We start from the raw sequence: 21,313 nt of genomic DNA on the forward strand, positions 1-21,313 counted from the left end.
AAGAAAAACATCTTGACAGTCTCTTTGTTCACTTCTGCAACGAGCTCGCTTAATATTTTCGCATAAGCGAACGCAAGATCTTCTGGCTGTCATTTGAGGGATAAATGCACCCATTCTTCTCCTGGCAAATTATTACAAAATTTCTTCTCTTTTCGGCCAGATTTATCAAGGTAGCCTTTAACTAAATATCTAATAACCAATTTAGCGAAGGGAAATCCCCAATGTGCAGCCCTCAAGAAACCTTGCTTCAACATTTCTTCTTCTTCTTCGTGTAGCACTGGCTGTCGTCCTATTTTTTTCGGATGTGCTTCCTGCACTTTATTTTGTAGGGTTGATTTAGGTATATCATACAAATCACATGCTTTTGTGTATGATAATTTACCACTCTGAATATCATTAACAGCTTTATCTAAAAGTTCCGGGTCATAATTACACCGTACCGTAGCACCTCTCCTGCTCTTATATGTTCTTGGCATTGTCCGAAATCACCCCACACAGTACACAGTTTTACAAAAACCGTCGTTACTTTATAATCTTGCATGAGAAACTTGACAAACTTTTACAAAAATTGTCTCAATGCTGTTAGCTACTGAGCATGTCAACAATTACGGTTACAATAACTTCCCACTTGTCGCAACAATAGAAAGTTCCACTTTATGACAATGCATGGATTTTTAACACAGAGTGTTCGTCAATTATTCACCTAGGGAAACAATCAATGCAAAATAAAAGTTGTGGAAAGTGATAAATGCAATCTTGCACTTGAAATAACTGGTGCACGGATGTTAAAATAAGTAACTCTTTGTTTCTATGCAGTGGCAAAGAGCAACTAAGCTATACTGTCCAAAATCCCCCGTTTGATAGTACATTTTTCTTGAAGTCTGAGGGTATTCCCCTGTTCCAGGTATCTTGCACACCAGTTTTAAGTTTTGTCATGTCTGGGTCTCCCAAGGCTATCAACTGTTCTGATGGAATAGCGTCTACTCCAGGGGCTTTGTTTCGGCTTAGGTCTTTCAGGGCTCTCTCAAATTATTCTAGTAGGGTCGTATCTGACATCTCATCTTCATCTACTTCCTCTTCCCTTTCTATAATATTGCCTTCAGTTCTTTCCACTTTCATATATCCTCAATATATTCCTTCCATCTTTCATGTTCCCCTTCTTTGCCTAGTATCGGTTTTCCAACTGAGTTCTTTATATTCGTACACTTGCCTCTCTTTTCTCTAATTGCCTCTTTAATTTTCGTACACACAATCTCTCTTTCCTCTAGTGAAATACGTTTCTAAATCTTTACATCTGTCCTCTAACCATCCACCCTTAGCCATTTTGCACTTCCTGTCCATCTCATTTTTTAGACATTAGCATTCCCTTTCACATGATTCATTTTTATATTTTGTCCTTTCTTTACATAAATTAAATTCAGTAGTCTTTCTACTAGCCCTTTCACCTATTTGATCCTCTGCTGCCTCAACTATTTCATATCACAAAGCTACCCGTTCATCATCTACTTTGTTCCTTTCCCCCGTTTCAGTCAATCATTTTCTGAGACTCCCTTCGAAACTCTAAAAAAAAAAATCTGGTTATTTAAAAAAAGTCTGACTCCTTTATTTCCTATCTTTTTTGTGAATTCTTCAGTTTAATCTACAGTTCATAACCAATAAATTATGATCAGAGTCCACACCTGCCCCTAACTATTACAATCTATTTCTGAAACATCACATAATAATAAATGTGAAACCTACTGATGTCTCCAGGTCTCTTCCATATACACAACCTTCTTTCATCATTCTTAAACCAAGTGTTAGTGGTGATTAAATAATGCTACGTCTAAAATTCTATCAGGCAGCTTCGCCCCCCCCCCCCCAATTTATTTTCCTCCTCTTCCTACCACCCATCAATGAAATATTTGTCTCCCTGAAGTGTATGAATAGTTTCTTTCATATCGTCACATATTCTTTCAATCCGTATCACCTGCAGAGTGAGCTTAAGTATGAACTTTTAGTACTGTGGTGATGTTGGCTGTGTCTATATGCATTCTGTATGCTGCTCATAGTAGCTTAACCACATTCCTATGTTCTTGCTCATTATTAGATCTACTCCTACATTAACCCTATTTGAATTTGTATTTATATCCCTGCACTCACCTGACCAGAAGTCCTCTTCTTCCTATCACTGTGCTTCACCAATTCCCACTGTATCTAACTTCAACCTATTGATTTTTCTTCTTATACTTTCTGACCTACCTATCAAAAAAAGTGATCTGACATTCCATACTCCGATCTGTAGAATGTCCGTTTTCTTTTCCTTGATGACAACATCCTCCTGAGCCTCTCTGCCTGGGGACCTGAATGTGGGACTATTTTATCTCTGGAGTGACATGTAAAATATTCAATTGCCAGACCAGTAATATGTAATGAATTCCATTGTCAGTGGCACATACACATCAAATCATCCATGTGTCAATTATTAAATCTCTAAGATGTCAAAATTGATGTGGATCTCACAGTACATAGGTCGTCATGCATACTTGTGCTTGTCACAGATGTCAAATACTATATGGTGACACTTCCTGATCACTTTGGACACTATTGACGCAGAATAAATAAATAAATATTTAATTTAAATGGGGGCATCCTTTCAATGTATCATCAGTTTGGTACACAACTGTGAAGGTTAGACAATGTGGCCTGCATGTGACATTTGAATCTATGCAACAAACAGTAGCTGTGGAAACACATCATTTGTAAAGTTTGTGCAAGTCTATTATTCTCTATTGACATCCTGATGTAAGCCTGCAGTCCCTTGACATTATATCCTGTCAATTCTATGATCTAGTTTAAACAATCCAGATGCAAGAGGTGACAATTTGTACATTTAATTTTTTAACTCAACAGATATGGTTTCATGCTGAAGTCATTAATACAGTCACTGACCTCAATCAGTTCCAAGCAAGGATAAACTTAAGTCTCCTCTTAATCATTAATCTAGTCTCAGCTGATGCGATACTGCACAGAAACACAATCTGAGTAGAAGTCGCTTGTGAGAAATGGTATCAAAAAGCCTTCTGCAAAGTTAGAAATATGCAAAAAATTTGAGATCCCATCAATAGCATTTTGTGTGAATGAAGGGTTGATTGTGTTTCACAACAATGATATTTTTTGTGTGTGTTTCGAACTCATACTGCAAATCACTGTCAGTGACATGGACATGTATTTCACTGGATTACTCCTACTTCTTTTCTCGATTACTGGTGTGACCTGTGCAACTTTCCAGTCTTTAGATACGTATCTTCCATTAAGCAAGCAGTTGTACATTATTGATAAGTATGAGGCTATTATGTCAGCTTACTACAAAGAAAACAAATTGGTATATGATCTGGTCCACAGGACTTGCCTTTACTAAATGATTTAAGCTGTTTCAAAGTCACCACCAGCTGTAATTGTGTGAGTGGGGTACCTACGTGAAATGAGACTCAAGTTTTCTTTGAAGTGCTCAGCAACTTTATCATCCAAGTTGAGGAGAGATGGGGGAGGTTAGTGAAAGGAACTAATTTTAATTTAGTCTGGTTGTCAAGTGCAATCCCTACCCATACTAACTCTCAGGAACTATCTCCTTCATTTTAAATACAAGATAAATTACTACTAACAGCAACAAACACTCCACCACAAACAGTACTTACCCATCCTCTTTAAACACCATTAGGTTGTTTGTAAAAAATGTGGCTAACTAATATCTGGCTTTAGCCACCTTTCAGTATGTGTAACTATTTCAGCTTCAGTGCTTTCTGTTAGCATTTGGAGGTCTGGTTCTTCTGTAACACAGTTACGACTAATTACAATCATAATACTTATTGTTGACTTGTCTACTACTGCACCCTTTGTGAATCTCCCATAACTATTGCACAAGTTGAGGAATCTGTGCATCCTGCATGATCACAGAACCATTTGAGCTTCTCATTCAGGTCCTCCACTCTGCTCTGTACCAACGATCCACAGCTGGTACTGTTGACAATGCTATAGATGAGCTCCACCTTTCTCTCATTAGCAGGACTGGCAACCTTTGCCAACTCAGACAGCCACCCAAAACTAGAGACAACCTCTTCAAATCCAAAGCAACACAAATCGTTAGACAGGAGCCAACACCTGCAGTTGCCTGCTCCGTGTTCTTCATGACATAGAGAAGCACCCGTTCTGCATATGTAATGACTTCTCCATTTTGTGCACTACATACTGCATTTTTCCCCTCCTTGGCAGCCGTATCCCTAAGCGGCCACATTACTTGTCTAACAGTGGAGCTCCCAACTACCAGTAATACCAGTCTGTGAATCACCACATCTTGTGGGCTGAGAGGCTTCCTGTGAAACAGGGCACACAACTACATCTGGTTGAAGATCTTTATCAGCCATAGATAGCATCGCAAATCTTTTTGCCAGGTGAACCAGGGAGGCCTTTCGATTGGTCCCCCAGGAAGATCTTTCACTGCCTGCCACAATCTAAAGCAACCCCTCACTCTACCAAGGGTAAGGGTACCCTCAATGGTGGCACAATGAGGGTGGTCATTGCAGTGGACCAATCGGGAGATAGTAAATCAAAATGGGTCACTTCTTGTCAGCATCTCATTGCAACTCACAGACTAAACATTGTGCTGAAATGTGCTGCTGCTGAGATAGAAGCTGGAGCCCAATTATGTTTTTCCTCCATTCTGCATTGCTTAACCAAGATCCCTGATGGACTTGTAGCCAGTGGGCAGTCCAAACATAGTCTTTCTGTTGAAGGGTGAGCAATGATTATGTATGATTAAGACTCTTTGGCCAACTTAGGTTTAAATAGGTTTTGCAAGGGCCAGGAAATTCCATCACATAGTCAGTATGTTGCTGCCACTTGATACAGAAACCAGGGATAGAGCCTTTTCATCAAATTCCTGCTACTAGTCTGATGTCTGAACAGTGCATCGTACCAAATATCTCTACGTAAAAAATTTAAACCATCACTTGTAAACTAAACTGGCCGGCATCAATACTATATAAAATTGTTGGACACAGGATGTCTTCATCCTGCTTTTCACAGTTCGTCCCTAAAATGTATATGGCTTTAAGTGCTCATATTTTAATGATTCACAAATGTGGTGGCCATGTGAGCCTGATCAAATATAAATATGAAACTTATGAACCTAGTTGACTGGCTAAAACGATGATCTTTCAAACAGTTTTGTTTCACTGAAATTGTGACAGTTGCACAATTAACATCAACAAAGGCCAACATTTCTTGGCAGGGGTACGTATGGAGGGAGGGGGGGGGGGGGGGGGAAGATCTTTCATGTAATTACCAGTTGCAGATCCCCATTCTCCCAGACACACAACATTCTGCTGCCACACCCTTCAGTGGTCGCTACACCACACCCAGAATAGACAGTGAGGAGGGTGGGGTAGTGCTGACCACCTCACAGGCTGGGACTTTCAGGATTGCAAAGCGGCGAGTACATTAGCTGGTCCCTTGAGGGAACGAATAGGATAGTCAGAGGTTACAATGCAGCTTTGACAGGAAGAAATATGGCCAAATCTCAGAACCCTTGTCAGTTCCTCTTATACAGAACTATAACAAGCATGCATCACACGTGGTGTGTCTAGGAAGTTCAGTGAATGGTGATCTGAACGGTAACTTGGCACATGTGTGTATGCATGTGTATGGGTATTCAGGGACTTGATAATCTATACACAGCATGCACTGCATGTGACTAACTGCGTAAACAGACTGCGACCAGTTGAACGTAGTCAGTGTGAGAGGAAGTGTCACAGCACAACAGACCAACACGTAAACATTTAGTTCTGCTACAAATTGGGGAAGACTGCAACGGAGACACATGGAATGTTGGTGCAGGTGTAGGGGAAGGAAGCTGTGAGCAGAAAATCTGTTTATGAATTGTTTAAGCTCTTCCATGAAGGAAAGGAAACAATTGAGAATGAGCCACATTTAGGTTGGCCATCGACAAGCAGAACCCCAGTAAAGATTGGTAAAGTGCGACAAATACTGGCACAAAATAGGCGACTGAATCTCAGATTGATTGCAGAGGAATTGAGCATTAACAAGGACACAGTGCACACCATTGTCCGTTATGATTTGGTAAGTGGAAGATCTGCTCTCAATTTGTGCCGCCCAAGCTCACAGACTAGCAGAAAGCAAGACAGATGGAAACTTCTTGTGCTTTTATTTCCATGTGTGACCAGGATCCATTGTTTCTGAACACCATCATCACAGAAGATGGGACATGGTACTACCAGTTCGATACCGAATCATTTAGCAATTGATGTCATGATGTTCACCATCTTCTCCACAACCAAAGAAAAGCTGTCTGCAAAAATCCAAGGTGAAAACACTGATCACCTTCTTTGACAACAATGGCATCATCCACAAGGAATTTATTCCTGCAGGTCAAAGCATTAATGTTGCATTTTACCAGCCCATTTTGAATCAATTGCTACAACGTATCTGGCAGGTTCGGCCAGAGTTGCACAGGACTGGTAAATGGATGCTGCTCTAAGACAATGCCCTTGCACACTGCGCTATCTGTGAGCTCCAATTCCTGGTGCACAAGATGGTGACTGTTCTTGAACACCCTCCGTACTCCCCTGATCTGGCTCCTGCAGACTTTATATACATAATTTTCAGTAAATTAAAATCAGTAGTGTCATATCTCAACGAGGAACTTTAAACTTTCAGCATAGGACAAGAGCATGTAGAGGAACTATGGCAAAGCAAAAACTAAAATCCTTAATTCCATTTTCATATGTTCCTTTAGAGGAATACCCAGGATAACTGCCCCAATTTAATCCTCGTACCACTGAAAAGATGAACAAAGTAAGTACTAGTGTCAGCGTTGTTGAGAACCAGCTGAAATTTTTTAAACTGAATGAAGCTCTGGGCCCTATGGTTTCCCTGTCAGATTCTATACTGAATTTGCAGCTGAGTTAGTCCCTCTTCTAACTACAATCTATTGTACATCCCTCTAACAAAAAACGGTGCCCCATTCTTGGCAAAAAGCACAGGTCACATCCGTCTACAAGAAGGATAGTAGAAGTGATCCACAAAACTACTGTCCAGCTTCTCTGACAGATTTGTTGTATAATCTTAGAGCTTATTCTGAGCTCAAACATAATGAGGTATCTAACAGAATGACTTCCTCAATGCCAACCAGCATGGATTACAAACCCAACTCGTACTCTTCTCACATGACGTACTGAAAGCTTTGGATCCTGGCCGGTAGATGCAATATTTCTTGATTTCTGCAGAGCATTTGACTCATAACCACTTGTCAAAAATATGATCATATGAAGTATCAATTTAAATTGGTGACTGGACTGAGGAATTTTTGGTAGGGAGGACACAGCATGTTATCTTGGATGGAGATTCACTGTCAGATGTAGACGGGTGTGCCCCAGGAAAGTGTGTTGGGACCCTTGCTGTTCATGTAGTATATTAATGAGCTTGCAGATAGTAGTAACCTCAGGCATTTGGTAGATGATGCAGTACCCTATAATGAGTACTATCTGAAAAAAGCTGCATAAATATTCAGTCAGGTATTGGTAAGATTTCAAAGTGGTGCAATGATTGGTAACTTGCTTTTGGTTCAGAAATGTAAAATTGTAAATTTCACAAAACGAGAAAACTTAAGTTTCCTGTGACTATAATATCAAAGAGTCACATTTGGAATCGGGCAATTTGTGCGAATACTTGGGCATAACACTTTGTAGGGATATGAAATGGAATGATCACATAGGCTCAGTCATTTGTAAAGCAAGTTTTAGACTTCGGTTTATTGCAATCAGCTACAAAGGAGATTGCTTACAAATCACTCGTGCACCCGGTTGTAGTATACTGATCAAGTGTGGGGACTCTTACCAGATAGGGCTAACAGGGGATACTGAAAATATACAGAGAAGGGCAGTAAGAATGGTCACTGGTTTGTTTAATCCTAGGGAGAGTGTCACAGAGATACTGAAGGAACTGAACTGGAAGACTGTTGAAAACAGACGTAAACTATCCTGAGCAAGTCTGTTAAAGTTTCAAGAACCAGCTTTGAATGATGACTCTAGGAATATACTACAACCCCTCCGTATCACTTACAAAGGGATCGTGAGGGTAAGATCTGAATAATTACTACATACACAGAGGCATTCAAACAATCATTCTTCCCACACTCCATTCATCAATGGAGTGGGAGAGACCCAAGTAACTGGTACTATGGGATGTATCCTCTACCATGCACCTCTTTGTTTGCAGAGTATAGACATAAGCATGTAAGGAAGGAATGAACCCCTTCAGGGGACTGGGGAGGAGGGTGTCAAACCACTTCAACTATCTGGGAGGAATGTGGTGGCAAATCGTCTTTCTGAAGGTACTGGATGCCTGTGGGGTGCTGTATGTGAACAGTCCGAATCATGTGATTGAGTCTAATGTTCCAGCATTGTGTACCCATGATAAATAATGGCAGAAAAAAAATCAGGGACCCAATTTCATTCTGTGCAAATATTCCACAAATAAAAGACCACTGCCAAGCTGAGAAGTGTCTTGTTGGCAATCAGGATGCATCACACTGTGGCTTTTGAAATGCTTTAACCTTGAAATCAGTGTGCACAAACATATCACAACTAACAGATCCATATTTTTCCATATTTTAAGCATCCAGTAACAGCCTTCTGTGCCTCCAGCATCCTCTGACATTAATTAAGCAATGATACATGTGGGGAGATCTGTAATCCATAGCATGAAGATAATTCTCTGTGGAATAGCTGTCACTATTCAACACTGAATTAGTAAGTGATTTACTGCACTGAAGCCTGTCTGTCTGTTACTACAAAATACAGCAGCTGACTTTGGCCTTGCTATGTTTGCCCAGATCAAGAACTCACTGTATGCATTTGGTGTAGTGACACATGAAAGTTCACTACCTAGAGGTGCAGTGTGTTGGTTAATAATTCCACCCGATGACATGCCAAACTATTGAGAGAGAGAGAGAGAGAGAGAGAGAGAGAGAAGCCAAATCTTATTTAATTGTTCAGGAGTATATGCCCAAAGATATAAGCTGAAGACTAACAGAATTAAAGTACATAACTATCCCAGCCCTAAGTTTCACTTGTGGGTTTCAAATCATCTTGATGAAAAAATAGTTTACCTAGAGGCCTGCTTTAGAATGCCCATGATTTAGATTCTTTCAGCCATTTCATTAGATCAGAATTTCTTAGATGGGAAGTTGCTTTAACCTCTTGGCCCCTATAGTTTTTGCCTCAGACCATCATTTTATTCATTCTGTTTTGAAGTATCATTACCTTTAGCATGAATCCACCAATGCTACTGAAACCCTGAATCAGGACTTCAGTATTATAAGAAAATATCTAAGGTAAGATTGTTTGTGAATCTGGTCATACATGACAACATTCGGTAGTCCTAGGCTGCTAAATAATCTTTTACAGCATTTATTCTTTAATGTAATATATGTCCTACATGATACCAACCTGGAAATGTATCAGGTATTCCACAGTTTTGCGGCCCCCCTTGTCTGTTTTCACTAGAACCTTCAGCACCTAAAACAGTAACAGAGAAGAATGAAAGCAAATGTGGAATAATGAAGAATGTACATAAATGAATATGGCAAATGATTACACTGTGTGTACAGGAAACTAATAAAAAACATAAATGGCAATGATAAATATAAATTAAGGAGTATGTCAGGAAACATAGGATTGAGGTTAGGTAAAAAAACAGTATATTTGAAAGCACAATATAATGAAAATTGGTGCTTATCGGTTGAGTGGCCCCATTTCTGGCACAACGTCTGCACTTGTTTGGTTTCCTTATAGAATTATTGTACAGGTGCTATGAACCACATGACTACAGCAATATGATGCATGACACTTGTAAATAATGTGGTAGTTATAGCCTCCTGAAGATGGGTACTAGGTCTCTGAAACCTATTAAGTAAATAAGATTCTTTTCTGCAACTGGTTGCTGATTATTTCGGTACATTCAGATACAGTTGCTGAAGAGGTATACAATATTATAACACTTACAGAAATGTATCATCAGGCTGCTTTGGATTCTGAGCACAAAAACCCACTTATGGCTGCTACTGCACAGCTATTGGGCATGGCCCATATTGCATTGGGGTGCCAGTTTTCTCACGTTAAAAGAAACCAGCAGTGGTTAAGCCACCTGGACCATGCAACACTGGTCTACGATTTTCCATCCATACACTCATGTTTCACATAGCCACAAACTATGCGGATGCAGAATATGCTATACAGGGTGTTTCAGAAAGGACTTTACAAATTTAGAAATTCATAAAAAATTATTGAAAGAATATACAGAGCTGGGTTTAGTACTTTTTGTACGGAAACACATCAAGTTTTTTTACCTCAAACTAAAGGTGTTGTATGTGGCTTTCGTTGGTTATCCTGCACACATCCCACTGGAAGTCAATTTCCTCCCTAACTTGCTGTAACATTGCAGGTGTAACTTTCTCAGGGGCGGTGTAAATTCTTGATCTACGTTCAGGTAGAGAGCCTGGCACAGGAGGTACAAACACGATATCCTTGATGAATCCCATAAAAATAAAATAAAAAAATGAGTGGTGTCATCACGGCCAATCCATTGACCTGGAAAGCGACCACTGAGAAAATCCCAGTCATCAGCCAGGTAGTGGTGTGGTGTACCACCTTGCATTTTGTTCTTGGTCATCCTCATCGATCTGTGATATCAAAAATTGTGGGAACATATCCAGGTACACTTTCTCGTTGATGGTTCTCTCATGGAAAAAAGGGGCCGTACACTTTATTCTGGCTCAATACACAACAAAAATTAAGTTTAGGGTTATCATGAACATGTTGTAATGTTTGATATGGATTTTCGCTGCCCCAAATCCTACTGTTGTGTGTGTTACCCTTGCCACTTGCCAAATCAACTCGTCAGAAAAGATGATTTTGTCCACGAAATGTTCATCCTCGTGTAACCTATTTAACATATCCGACAGAAGTTCTCGTGACTAATTTTATCAGTGTCTTATTGCTCGTACGATCATCAGTCTGTACAGTTTCAAACGCAAACGGTCTCTCAACATACACCAAACAGTCGTATGTGGGATTTGCAGGTCGCGAGATGCACACCGGGTCGATTTCGTAGGGCTGTTGACGAAACGTTGTCCCACTCCCTCAACATGTCGTCAGATGTGCTTGGACGACCTGATGATTTCCCATGTCTTACCGAGCACCCTGTTTCAACAAAACATTTATGCCACTCATAAATTGTAAGCCTAGCAGTAGGATCTTTAGCATACTTGGTACGGAAATTACACTGAATTGTTGTCACCGGCTTTTATTCTTCAAAGCAAAACACACAGCTCGCACACTTGATTCCAGTGAAGTCAGCCATCTTTAACGAAACTGCCGCTAGCGCTTCTTATGGTGTGATTCGGCACTAGCGAACTAGGCGAGACAAAACTTTAGGTATTTCCCTACAAACTGATACTACAATCATCTCTGTAGATTCTATGAGTTAATTTATATGAATTTTCAAAGTTGTAAAGTTTTTCAACACCCTGCACTTTAATTGTGGTTTGAGGTACAGGATGTTTCAAACCACAATTAAACTAGCATGTCAAAAGCATTGCACAATAAAATGACATATCCAAAATTCTGTAACATGAATCCTTTACAGAATTGTCAGACAGCCTACTCTGAACTTCACCAAACAAAATGTGACAATGGTGTAAGAGTTAAGGCAGTTTATACAATGGATGTTGCAGCTGTTATGCAACAATTTCACAAACAATGCACAGTTAAATTTTGACATTTATAACCACTTTGGTTCTGTAGTTATTACAGCAAAAAATAGCATTCCTCAAAGAATACTACACAACTGTAGAACATAAGATATATTAGACTTTAGTACCAGTAGAATATGGGTGTTTTTCAAACATTCTTCCCCCTGCTTTTCTTTTTGGGGCCATATACGCTCTTTCATTGCAAAATGAAATGTTTGTTTAGTTACAACATAGTCTTTCTAATGAAAACAGTAAAGAAGAGTTTGCACAAAATCCTTTTTGTGAAAGTTGGCAAAATATATCCACATTTGCCACTGTTACAAAAATACTCATCTTTGCCCTCGATTTGTAAATAATTGGAAAGCAAAGAGAGAATGAAATTTTACATTATATGACCTTGTATTGGAAAGTTATTACACACAAAGTTTCAGGTTTATACCACAATTATTTCCATAGATAAAGCTAAATTTCACCTTTTTAGAGGCTCTTTTCAGCTGACTTTGCTTCAAATTAATATCTATAAAAATTACTCAAGAAATCTTTTTATTATTATTAGGCTTAAGAGAGTGCAGAAAGTTATACAAGATGGCCTCCGTTTGTTTCTTTCTATAAAATACTGTGAGAGATGATGTGTCCCGAATTTGCTGAAAACCTGGGGTCAAAAGAGTGACTATCGCTGCAAGTATTGGATTGGTGATGGTGAAACTTACAGTGTTTATTGGCAACATGTGGGAATGTTCATACAAAGTCATACCAAACCCATGATGGTCATGCAGGAACCTCTAGACAACTTGTCATGGCATGACCCAGCCTTTAAATTTGTGTTGTTTATCAGGTAAACAGAATTTAGCGGATTTACTATGCATGTGGATGACTTCACACTTCTCATTATTTAGAGTCAACTGCAACTTTTTTCACCCTATAGATATCTTACTGAAATCTCTTTGTAATTGGTTTTAATTTTCTGATCACTCTACTAGACTGTAAATGACAGCATCATCTGCAAACTAACTAAGAAAGCTGCTCAGATAGTCTCCTAAATCATTTATATAGATCCAGTACAGATGAGGACCCATAACATTTTGCTGAGGATGCCAGGTATTACTTTCATTTTACTTGATACTTTCCATCAGTTACAACAATATGTGGCCTTTCTGACAAAGTCATAAATCACATTGCACAAGTGAGACGAGACTTCATAAGCACACAATGAGATTACCATAGGCGTGCAATGTGATTTACAAAGTGTGCGAGGCCCTGGGGTCGTATTGTGGTGTTAACAACAGCCAATGTATGGGACAAATTCCCTTGCTCAACTCCTGGTGGTCTCCAACAGATGGTGCGAGATGGCAGGCACAAGTTGCTTACGCACAACCCACATCGTGTTATACTTTTCTATCTGGGAGTAAGATGACCTTTAAATGCAATTTCCAAACAGAGGTATAAATCCCTTAACAGATGTATTATCCATTTCTGACTGTTCTATTCAAATCCACAAGTTTATGACACTAAACCACAGTCCTGAGATTTTGTAACCACAAATGTCTTCTCTGATCAGATCCAAATTACCCTTCTAACTTTAACAGGAGGTTGCGACAGCACCAATTTTTAATGAATTTTTGCTGTAAAACTCATCTGAAGACAAATACCATTTCTTGTTGTGTGTTTAGCAGTTCTTTCTTGAGATTGGTTTAGCAATGAGAGGATTGTGGGTTGGTTTTTCACTGGGGTGGCTAGTGTGGGGGTTATTAAAGTATTCGGTAAGGTAGTCTTATGAAGGCTGTAAATTAAGCACAAAAGATAATAGAATTTTAAATCAATGCAGGAAGATTTATGTCTTCGGGCAGACTTAGAAATTGTGTACTCTATTTGATTTATTGAAGAGGAAAGAAGATGAGGAGAACTGGAAAATGACAAGTAAAAAGCTAAAGAAGAAACCATAAGATTTGAAATTTCAGTTAGCTGTCAGCTTCACACAGCATCACAACACAGCAGTGTGCAGCAGACTCTCAGCAATGATACTAAGACTAAATTAGCAACAACAAAAAATTTTTGCTACATAGGAACGTGAAGGGAACACGTTACAAGAAAACTTAGGTGTAAAATATCTGGTAACAAGCGTCATAAAATCAAGTGCAAGTGATATTTTGAGAAGGAAATCAGGTATTCACTGGAAAAGGTGCAGCAAGCAATCTGGCTAATGATAGATTACAGCATTAAAAATGACCTGTACTGAATAGGAGTAGGAACAACACACACAAATTTTTACAGGAAGCAAAAGCACAAAGTAAACAACATTATAATTAAAATGGACACTTTTGTTTTAGAATGAGGAAACAGGCAGGCTGACATAAAATAAAGTAGAAAAAAGTTTAGTCCAAGTTGACAACTAAGGTACTTCAACAGCACAGTGCAGTTGATGTGAAAGGAAAAATGGGCAAACAAAGAGGCAGAAGGACTGTCAGGGTGACACAAAGGGTAGGGAGGAGTGAGAATGGGGTGCACCAGAGGTGCTACATGTGACTTGGCACCGGCACAACCGCTGTTCCATCCCAATCCCCACACCATACCATAAGTGTCAACATCGGGGGAAGAAGACAAGAAAACGAGAAACAAAACAGCACAAAAGACCAGACAAAAATATGGAAAAAGGGGAGGTTGCAAAACCTGGCTGGCATAGAGGTGTGGCCAAAGGCCTCCCAAACACTAACTGAGTGACTCCAATTCTGGAATAAAATTCAGGTATTTAAATCTAGGCTGACAAACCACTGTCTTTAAGAAAACCGAGTATGGACGTAACAAAGTTAGTGTCGTCCACTAACACTTGGGACAACGTAAGTGGCAGAGTATTTATTGTGAAGGTTTAAAAGGTGGTGACAGTCCAGCCTCTTTGTAGCCCTGCAACTACAAAGGGGAGTGGCTACTTATTCAGTAAAAACAATGGGTCACCCAGGTATGGAAGATTCCCACTGGGAGTGGAGGGAAGAACACTATGTGACAGAGACACCTTAACTGCACAGAGGACTCAGAAGAGAGCCTCCAATGCCAAGGAACTAACCAAATAGGTATATTCAGGAAAGAACGTGCAGAACAGGAAAAGATGGAATGTGAAGACTGTGGCAGGGCCTAATCGGCTGACCCACCCAGGTGACATCGCTAAGCTATGAAGAGAAGAGTACGAAGGTGAGCAGGAAAAGATCGGATAGTGATGGTTAGAGAAGCAGCCAATCACCTGAAGGCAGATGGGGGACAACCAAGTAAGTCTGTTGTCAAATGAAAGACCCAAGAAATGGAACTGGAGGACCATGGTTAGGTACTGGGTGTCAAGGTAGACCATAGAATGGCAACAGAAATCATCACCTGCCATTCAAGCTGAGAGAACCTAAAACAGTGTCCACATGGAAGCAGGCCGGATGGCGCCCTGGAGTTGTCACTCCACAGAGGCCACTAAGCGGGAACCAGCCCAGATATCAAAATCATCCACATACAGAGCAGAGGTGACTAATGGTCTGATTGACACCACAAGTCCATTAACAGCAAAAGAAGGAGACTTAATATGGAACTCTGTGGAACACCACTGTCCTGGGCCCCAGAGATACGAAAACAGTGCCAACCCATACTCTGAACGACTGGTGGGACAGGAACTAGTGAATAACAATTTAGAGGTGGCCCTGATGACACTACTTGTGAAGTGACTTAGGCCTTATTAAGATCAAAGAAAACTGCGACAATATGGCAGCACTAAGAAAAGATGATATATTGTCACTGTGGAGGATTGAAGCAAATGGTTATGGATGAAAGTGTAAAGGGGCTGAATTGTAGGAAGGGGAGAGGGGCAGAAGGCATTGCCAATTCAGTAAATGGTTCATTGTAGGAATCCAACAGGTAAAGCATACATAGGAAGCTACAATATGCTGTTTCTGGATGAGGAGAGTGGCTGGAAAGGAGCCTGATGCCGATGCCTTCACAAAATGGGCCATAAGGTGTTCCATGAAAACCGACAGTAACCTTGCAGGGTGCAGAAGATAGCCCATACCTGTGATTAAAGGACAGAAGAAAGCTACAGAGCAGATAAGGCATTCCCAACACACCAGCTTGCTCTGTTTGGTGCAAAGGCATTTAAAGGTAGTAAGACCAGCAGAGGATGGGGTGCCACTTGAAGCATTGCAAGGATCAACAGCAATCACAGGCGGTGATGGCGATGGTTGTGCTCCACCATGGGACTGGCCGGTGGTGAAATGGGCCTGACGGAGGGGGGGGGCCGTGGGGAGACGGAGGGGGGGGGGCGTGGGGAGACGGAGGGGGGGGGGCGGTGGGGAGACGGAGGGGGGGCGGTGGGGAGACGGAGGGGGGGGGGCGGTGGGGAGACGGAGGGGGGGGCGGTGGGGAGACGGAGGGGGGGGGCGGTGGGGAGACGGAGGGGGGGGGCGGTGGGGAGACGGAGGGGGGGGCGGTGGGGAGACGGAGGGGGGGCGGTGGGGAGACGGAGGGGGGGCGGTGGGGAGACGGAGGGGGGGCGGTGGGGAGACGGAGGGGGGCGGTGGGGAGACGGAGGGGGGGCGGTGGGGAGACGGAGGGGGGGCGGTGGGGAGACGGAGGGGGGGCGGTGGGGAGACGGAGGGGGGCGGTGGGGAGACGGAGGGGGGCGGTGGGGAGACGGAGGGGGGGCGGTGGGGAGACGGAGGGGGGGCGGTGGGGAGACGGAGGGGGGGCGGTGGGGAGACGGAGGGGGGGCGGTGGGGAGAAGGAGGGGGGCGGTGGGGAGGAAGAGAGAGCGATACCAGAGGTGCTAATGATCATATCTGACACTTCATGGACAACTTCGTCAATACAACCTGGCAATGGAGGGGTAAATATGACCTGGGAGGAATATAGAGACCAATTAACACAATGAAAAGCCCAGCAGCGTAATCTGGTCATCTGGAGGCAGGAAGGAAACACGCGAATCAACAGGAAATGGTCGCTATCACAGAGGTCATTATGCAGCAACCAGTGTAATGAAAGGAGAAGGGGAGGAGAAGTGAGTGTAAGATCAATGACAGAAAAAACAGCACTCAAAAAGGTAGGTGAAACATCATTAAGATGGCACAGGTTGTGGTCTGCAAGGAACTTGGCTATGAGGAGACCCCAACTAGATGAAAAAGAACTGCCCCACAACATGTGTTGTGCATTAAAATCCCCAAGAAAGAGGAAGGGTGGGAGGATATGCTGAGGGAGAGCAGTTAGGGCAGCAAGTGTAGGTGGCCTGTGAAGAAGGAGGGAAATGGTGCAAACTGACCGCAGAATCCAAGTGGACCCAAACGGCAATTGCTTCCAATGTGGAATGAAGAGGGATCCATGCACTAACAACATCCTAGGGACCAACGTGCAAATGCCACTGGAAACCCTCAAAAGGTCCATCTGGTTCCAACAAAGCATGAATCCACAAAGGGTCAGTGAGTGAGCATCAGTAAAACAAAATTCTTGCAGAACGAAAAGCTGTCGAGCAGAAGGAAATTAAGGTTTGCAACACTGGAAGGTGACTCCAGTAACCATTGCAAGTCCACTGGACGAGCATGGAATGAAGATCCAAATGGAAGGTGAATGGGCTGAAGCCAGTCATGCTACTGGGTAACCATCAGCCACCAACTACGACACAAATACATCCATAAAGAAGTAGTCAAATTCAGGTTGCGAGAAGGGACGTGGCACTGCCAAGGGATACGGAGCAGTCTTGTCCTGGAACTTATGTTTTTTCTTCTTTTCTTTCACAGATGGAGGAGTGCAGGGCCAGAAGAGAGCAGGCTTCAGCAAGATCTGGAACAGATAGTGGGCAACCTTAAGGCCCACGGACTGTCTCCCACACCCAGCTTGTGACAACAGGTCACTGCTTTAGGAGATGCCAGGAGGAGGGGTGCTGAGAGGGTGCCCCATCACCAGCAGGCACCAAAGAAGAGGCACACTTCTCCAGTCAGGTATGGAGTGTGGCACCCAGAGGAGAGGACATGGGAACAGCAGGGGAAGAACAGAGAACGGGTGGGAGGAGGGGGGAAAAGGGCAGAACAGAGATGACGTCTGTCAAATTTCTGAGCCTCAGTGTAGGATAAACAATCAAGGGACTGATACTCCCATAATTTATTTTCCTTCTTATAAACTGGGCAGCCCAAAGAGCACGTAGAGTGACAGTAGAGATAATTAACAGACACGGGTAGCAGAAGAAAGGTGCTGCCCTAGTGAGTGGCAGTCCATGTTCACCACAGAGGGTCCACTGTACAACGAGAAAATATGTCAAACACAAACACCGTAAACATCTCATCTCATAGTTGGGTGGACGTACAACTTCAGGTATCACTGATGAACAATAATCTTTATCTCTAGAAAGGTACCCCCTCAAAAGCCAGAAAAAAGGTGCTAGTATAGATACGATTGTCGCTCTGAAAATGCCAAACAAAATGAATGCCCCGCTGTTCCAGACTGGCCCAGAGTTCCTCAGAGTTGGTCACCAGCTTGAAGATGAGGTCCCCATGAAAAAGGAGACCCTCAACCAAAACCAAAAACTGTTGTGGAGTAATGGGCACCAAGATGTCACTAAGATAGTCACAGGCACAAAAGGTTGCAGAATGGATAGCAGATGAGGTTTTGATCAACAGCGAGCCTGGCTGCATATTACTCAGAGAGCGCACTTCACAAAACTTGTCTTCCATAGTTTCCACGAAAAATAGTGGCTTGGTGGCCGTTAGAATGTCCTCGGCAGTCCTATTTCAGACCGTTTAATGTGAAAAGGGTTTCACTCAAAGCCAGTGGGCCTGGCCTGGCCTTCCTTCCTTCCTGAGGATAGGTAGGGAAGGTAAGGCCATGAGGTCATAAGAAGCACTATTAAACAATCCATTCCCAATTGAAGAGATGGCAGTAAAAGAACAGCCAGTTTTTTGGAGCTTAATGCGTTTCACATGCAAAGCATCAACTCTGATACCACACATTTGAATCAGGGGCACTCCATGGGAGCCATCCAGCCACAGCAAGGGCCATCTATCATGACTGCTGTTGCCAGAAGTTCAAATGATCCAGAATGACAAGCAACCACTCCTAGGAATATTTGGGGAAGTATCAGTGCAGATATCAGACTGTTGATCACTGTGTTGTCAGGGGGCTCAACCACAAGGGTAAATAATGAGCCTAACACATGGTTGGTTGGTTGATTGGGGTTGAAGGGACCAAATAGCAAAGTTATCAGTCCCTTGTTTCAAAGGTGATCCATTCAGATGGATTTACATCTCAGAAGAGTCATAACGATAAAAGGTAAAAGGCTAAAATACGTTACAGTTCAGTTGTGTTGTCAATGGTGAAAACAAAAGGAGGGAAGTCAGCAAGCGGGCAACCCCAAGGCTATGCTCTGATGCAGTACAGGCAAGACCACCTGCTATTCAAAAGTGTCAACCGCTAGAATGTAAAAGTGTATATTGTAAAAGGAGACTAACCAAATCTAAAAAGCAACAAAAACAGAGAATAAAGGAGAGAGAAGGGGATCTTGACCAGGGAGGAGAGTTAGGAATCTCCAAACACAGCTTACAGTGGGAGACACCCCAACCCTCACCCCCTGCCCCTAATCCAGAGGGAGATTAAAAACCTCACGACTGAAAATAAAAGCCACTTTCACAGAGGAAACTGAGAACCAGTTCAACCATACGGGGATCGTCTGCCAATATTAAAGGTAAAGTGCGGGAAGTCTGCACTTAGTACGCAGAGCCAAAAGAAGGGGGCATTCCACCAAAATGTGGGCTACTGACTGGAAGGCTCCACAACCACCAAGTGGGGGTGGCTCATTACGGAAAAGAAAACCATGGGTCAGCCTGGTATGGCCGATGCGGAGACGACACAGGGTGGTCGAGTCCTTTCAGGAGAGGTGGAAGGAAGAACGCCACAGGACAAGCGTCACCTTAATCGCACGAAGTTTATTAGACAGGGAGGTAGCCTCCCAGGAGTTGGCACATGATTGTGCGAAGTGGGATTTGATATGAAGCTGTAAATCCACCGCAGGAGGGGTGACAGAAGGGAGGGGGTTAGTGGCTGCTCCCCCAGCCAGATGATCGGCAAGCTCATTACCTGGGATACCCCACATAGCCAGGGACCAAAGGAAGTCAGTGGAACAAGCAGCATGGTGAATATCAGTGAGACGGTCATGGATGGCTGAGACTAAGGGATGGCGGGAAAAACATTGGTTAATAGCCTGAAGACCACTCATTGGGTCCGTACATAACAAAACGCACTTGAGTTGGGACCGTTTAATAAAGGTAAGGGCCTGGAAAATTGCCATCAATTCCACAGTAAACACCCCACATGCAGTTGGCAGGAGATGATTTTCAATGCCAACAGAGGACATGAAGACATATCCTACACAATCATCAGATTTAGAGCCACTGGTGTAAAGAATAACAGTATCCCAAAACTCCAATAAAATTTGGTGGAAAAAACAACTGAACACTATCTGGGCAACGGAATCCTTCGGACCTCAGTGGAGATCCATCCGAATCCGGGGCCGAGGAACTAACCAAGGTGGGGTGTTGGGGAGGGAATGTAGGAGACAGGACAAAGAAGGAAGCTGAAAATCACAACGAAGAGACAAGGCAGAACCCAACTGGTAAACCCGCCCGAGGGCGGGAATCAGGTGGGCGATGTCCTTGGTCTGGGAACAGGATAGAATAGGAAGGATGAGTGGGAGAGTAACAGACAGTGAATGCATACGAAACCAGAAGCTGGGACCACCAAAGAGTAAGGGCGGGATTCCAGCTTCAACCAGGAGACTATCAACAGGGCTAGTAGGGAAGGCACCGATGGCCAAACGGATACCACAATGGTGGACCAGATCCAGGAGGCACAGTGTGGAAGGAGCAGCCGAACCATAAACTTGACAAACATAGTCCAAGTGAGACAGCACTAAAGCCCGATAAATGCGGAGAAGAGTGGAACGATCTGCACCCGAAGAGGTGTGGGCAAGGAAGCGAAGGACACTGAGATTATGGAAACATCCCATCTTCAGAAGTCTGCTATGAGGCATCCAAGTGAGCTTGTCGTCAAAAAGAAGACCCAAGACATGAAACTGTGGGACCACAGGTAATTGCTATGCATTGAGGTACAGCTCCAGATTGGGGTGGACCGTAGTACGGCGAAAGAAGTTGCCCACCTGCGATTTTAAAGGAGAGAATTTAAATCCATTTGAGAGGGTCCATGCGGAGGCACACCGTATAGCACCCTGGAGCTGCCTCTCTGCAGAGGCCATCGAAGAGGAACTAACCCAAATGCAGAAATCACCAACATACAGAGTAGGTGTGACAAAAGGACCGACTCAGGCCACAAGTCCATCTATAGCAATGAGGAAAACAAGTACACTCAATCCGGAACCCTGTAGGATGCCATTCTCCTGGATCTGTGCCAAGCCATGTCCTAGGCCTTGCAAAGGTGGAAAAATACTGCAACCAAATGGTGGCGCTGAGAAAAAGCATGCCAAACTGTGGATTCCAAGCAAAG

General features: G+C 42.8%; 1 protein-coding gene across 1 annotated transcript in view; it reads right to left on the reverse strand.

The window, feature by feature from the left end:
* LOC126162136 (male-specific lethal 3 homolog) overlaps positions 1-21,313 on the reverse strand; it is a 142,249-nt gene that overhangs the window by 104,310 nt on the left and 16,626 nt on the right. Inside the window, exon 2 of the mRNA XM_049918430.1 lies at positions 9,507-9,575. Coding sequence (XP_049774387.1) covers positions 9,507-9,575 — 69 coding nt within the window. The remainder of the gene's footprint in view (positions 1-9,506; positions 9,576-21,313) is intronic.

This window comes from Schistocerca cancellata, chromosome 2, assembly GCF_023864275.1.
Source record: "Schistocerca cancellata isolate TAMUIC-IGC-003103 chromosome 2, iqSchCanc2.1, whole genome shotgun sequence".
NCBI lineage: Eukaryota > Metazoa > Arthropoda > Insecta > Orthoptera > Acrididae > Schistocerca > Schistocerca cancellata.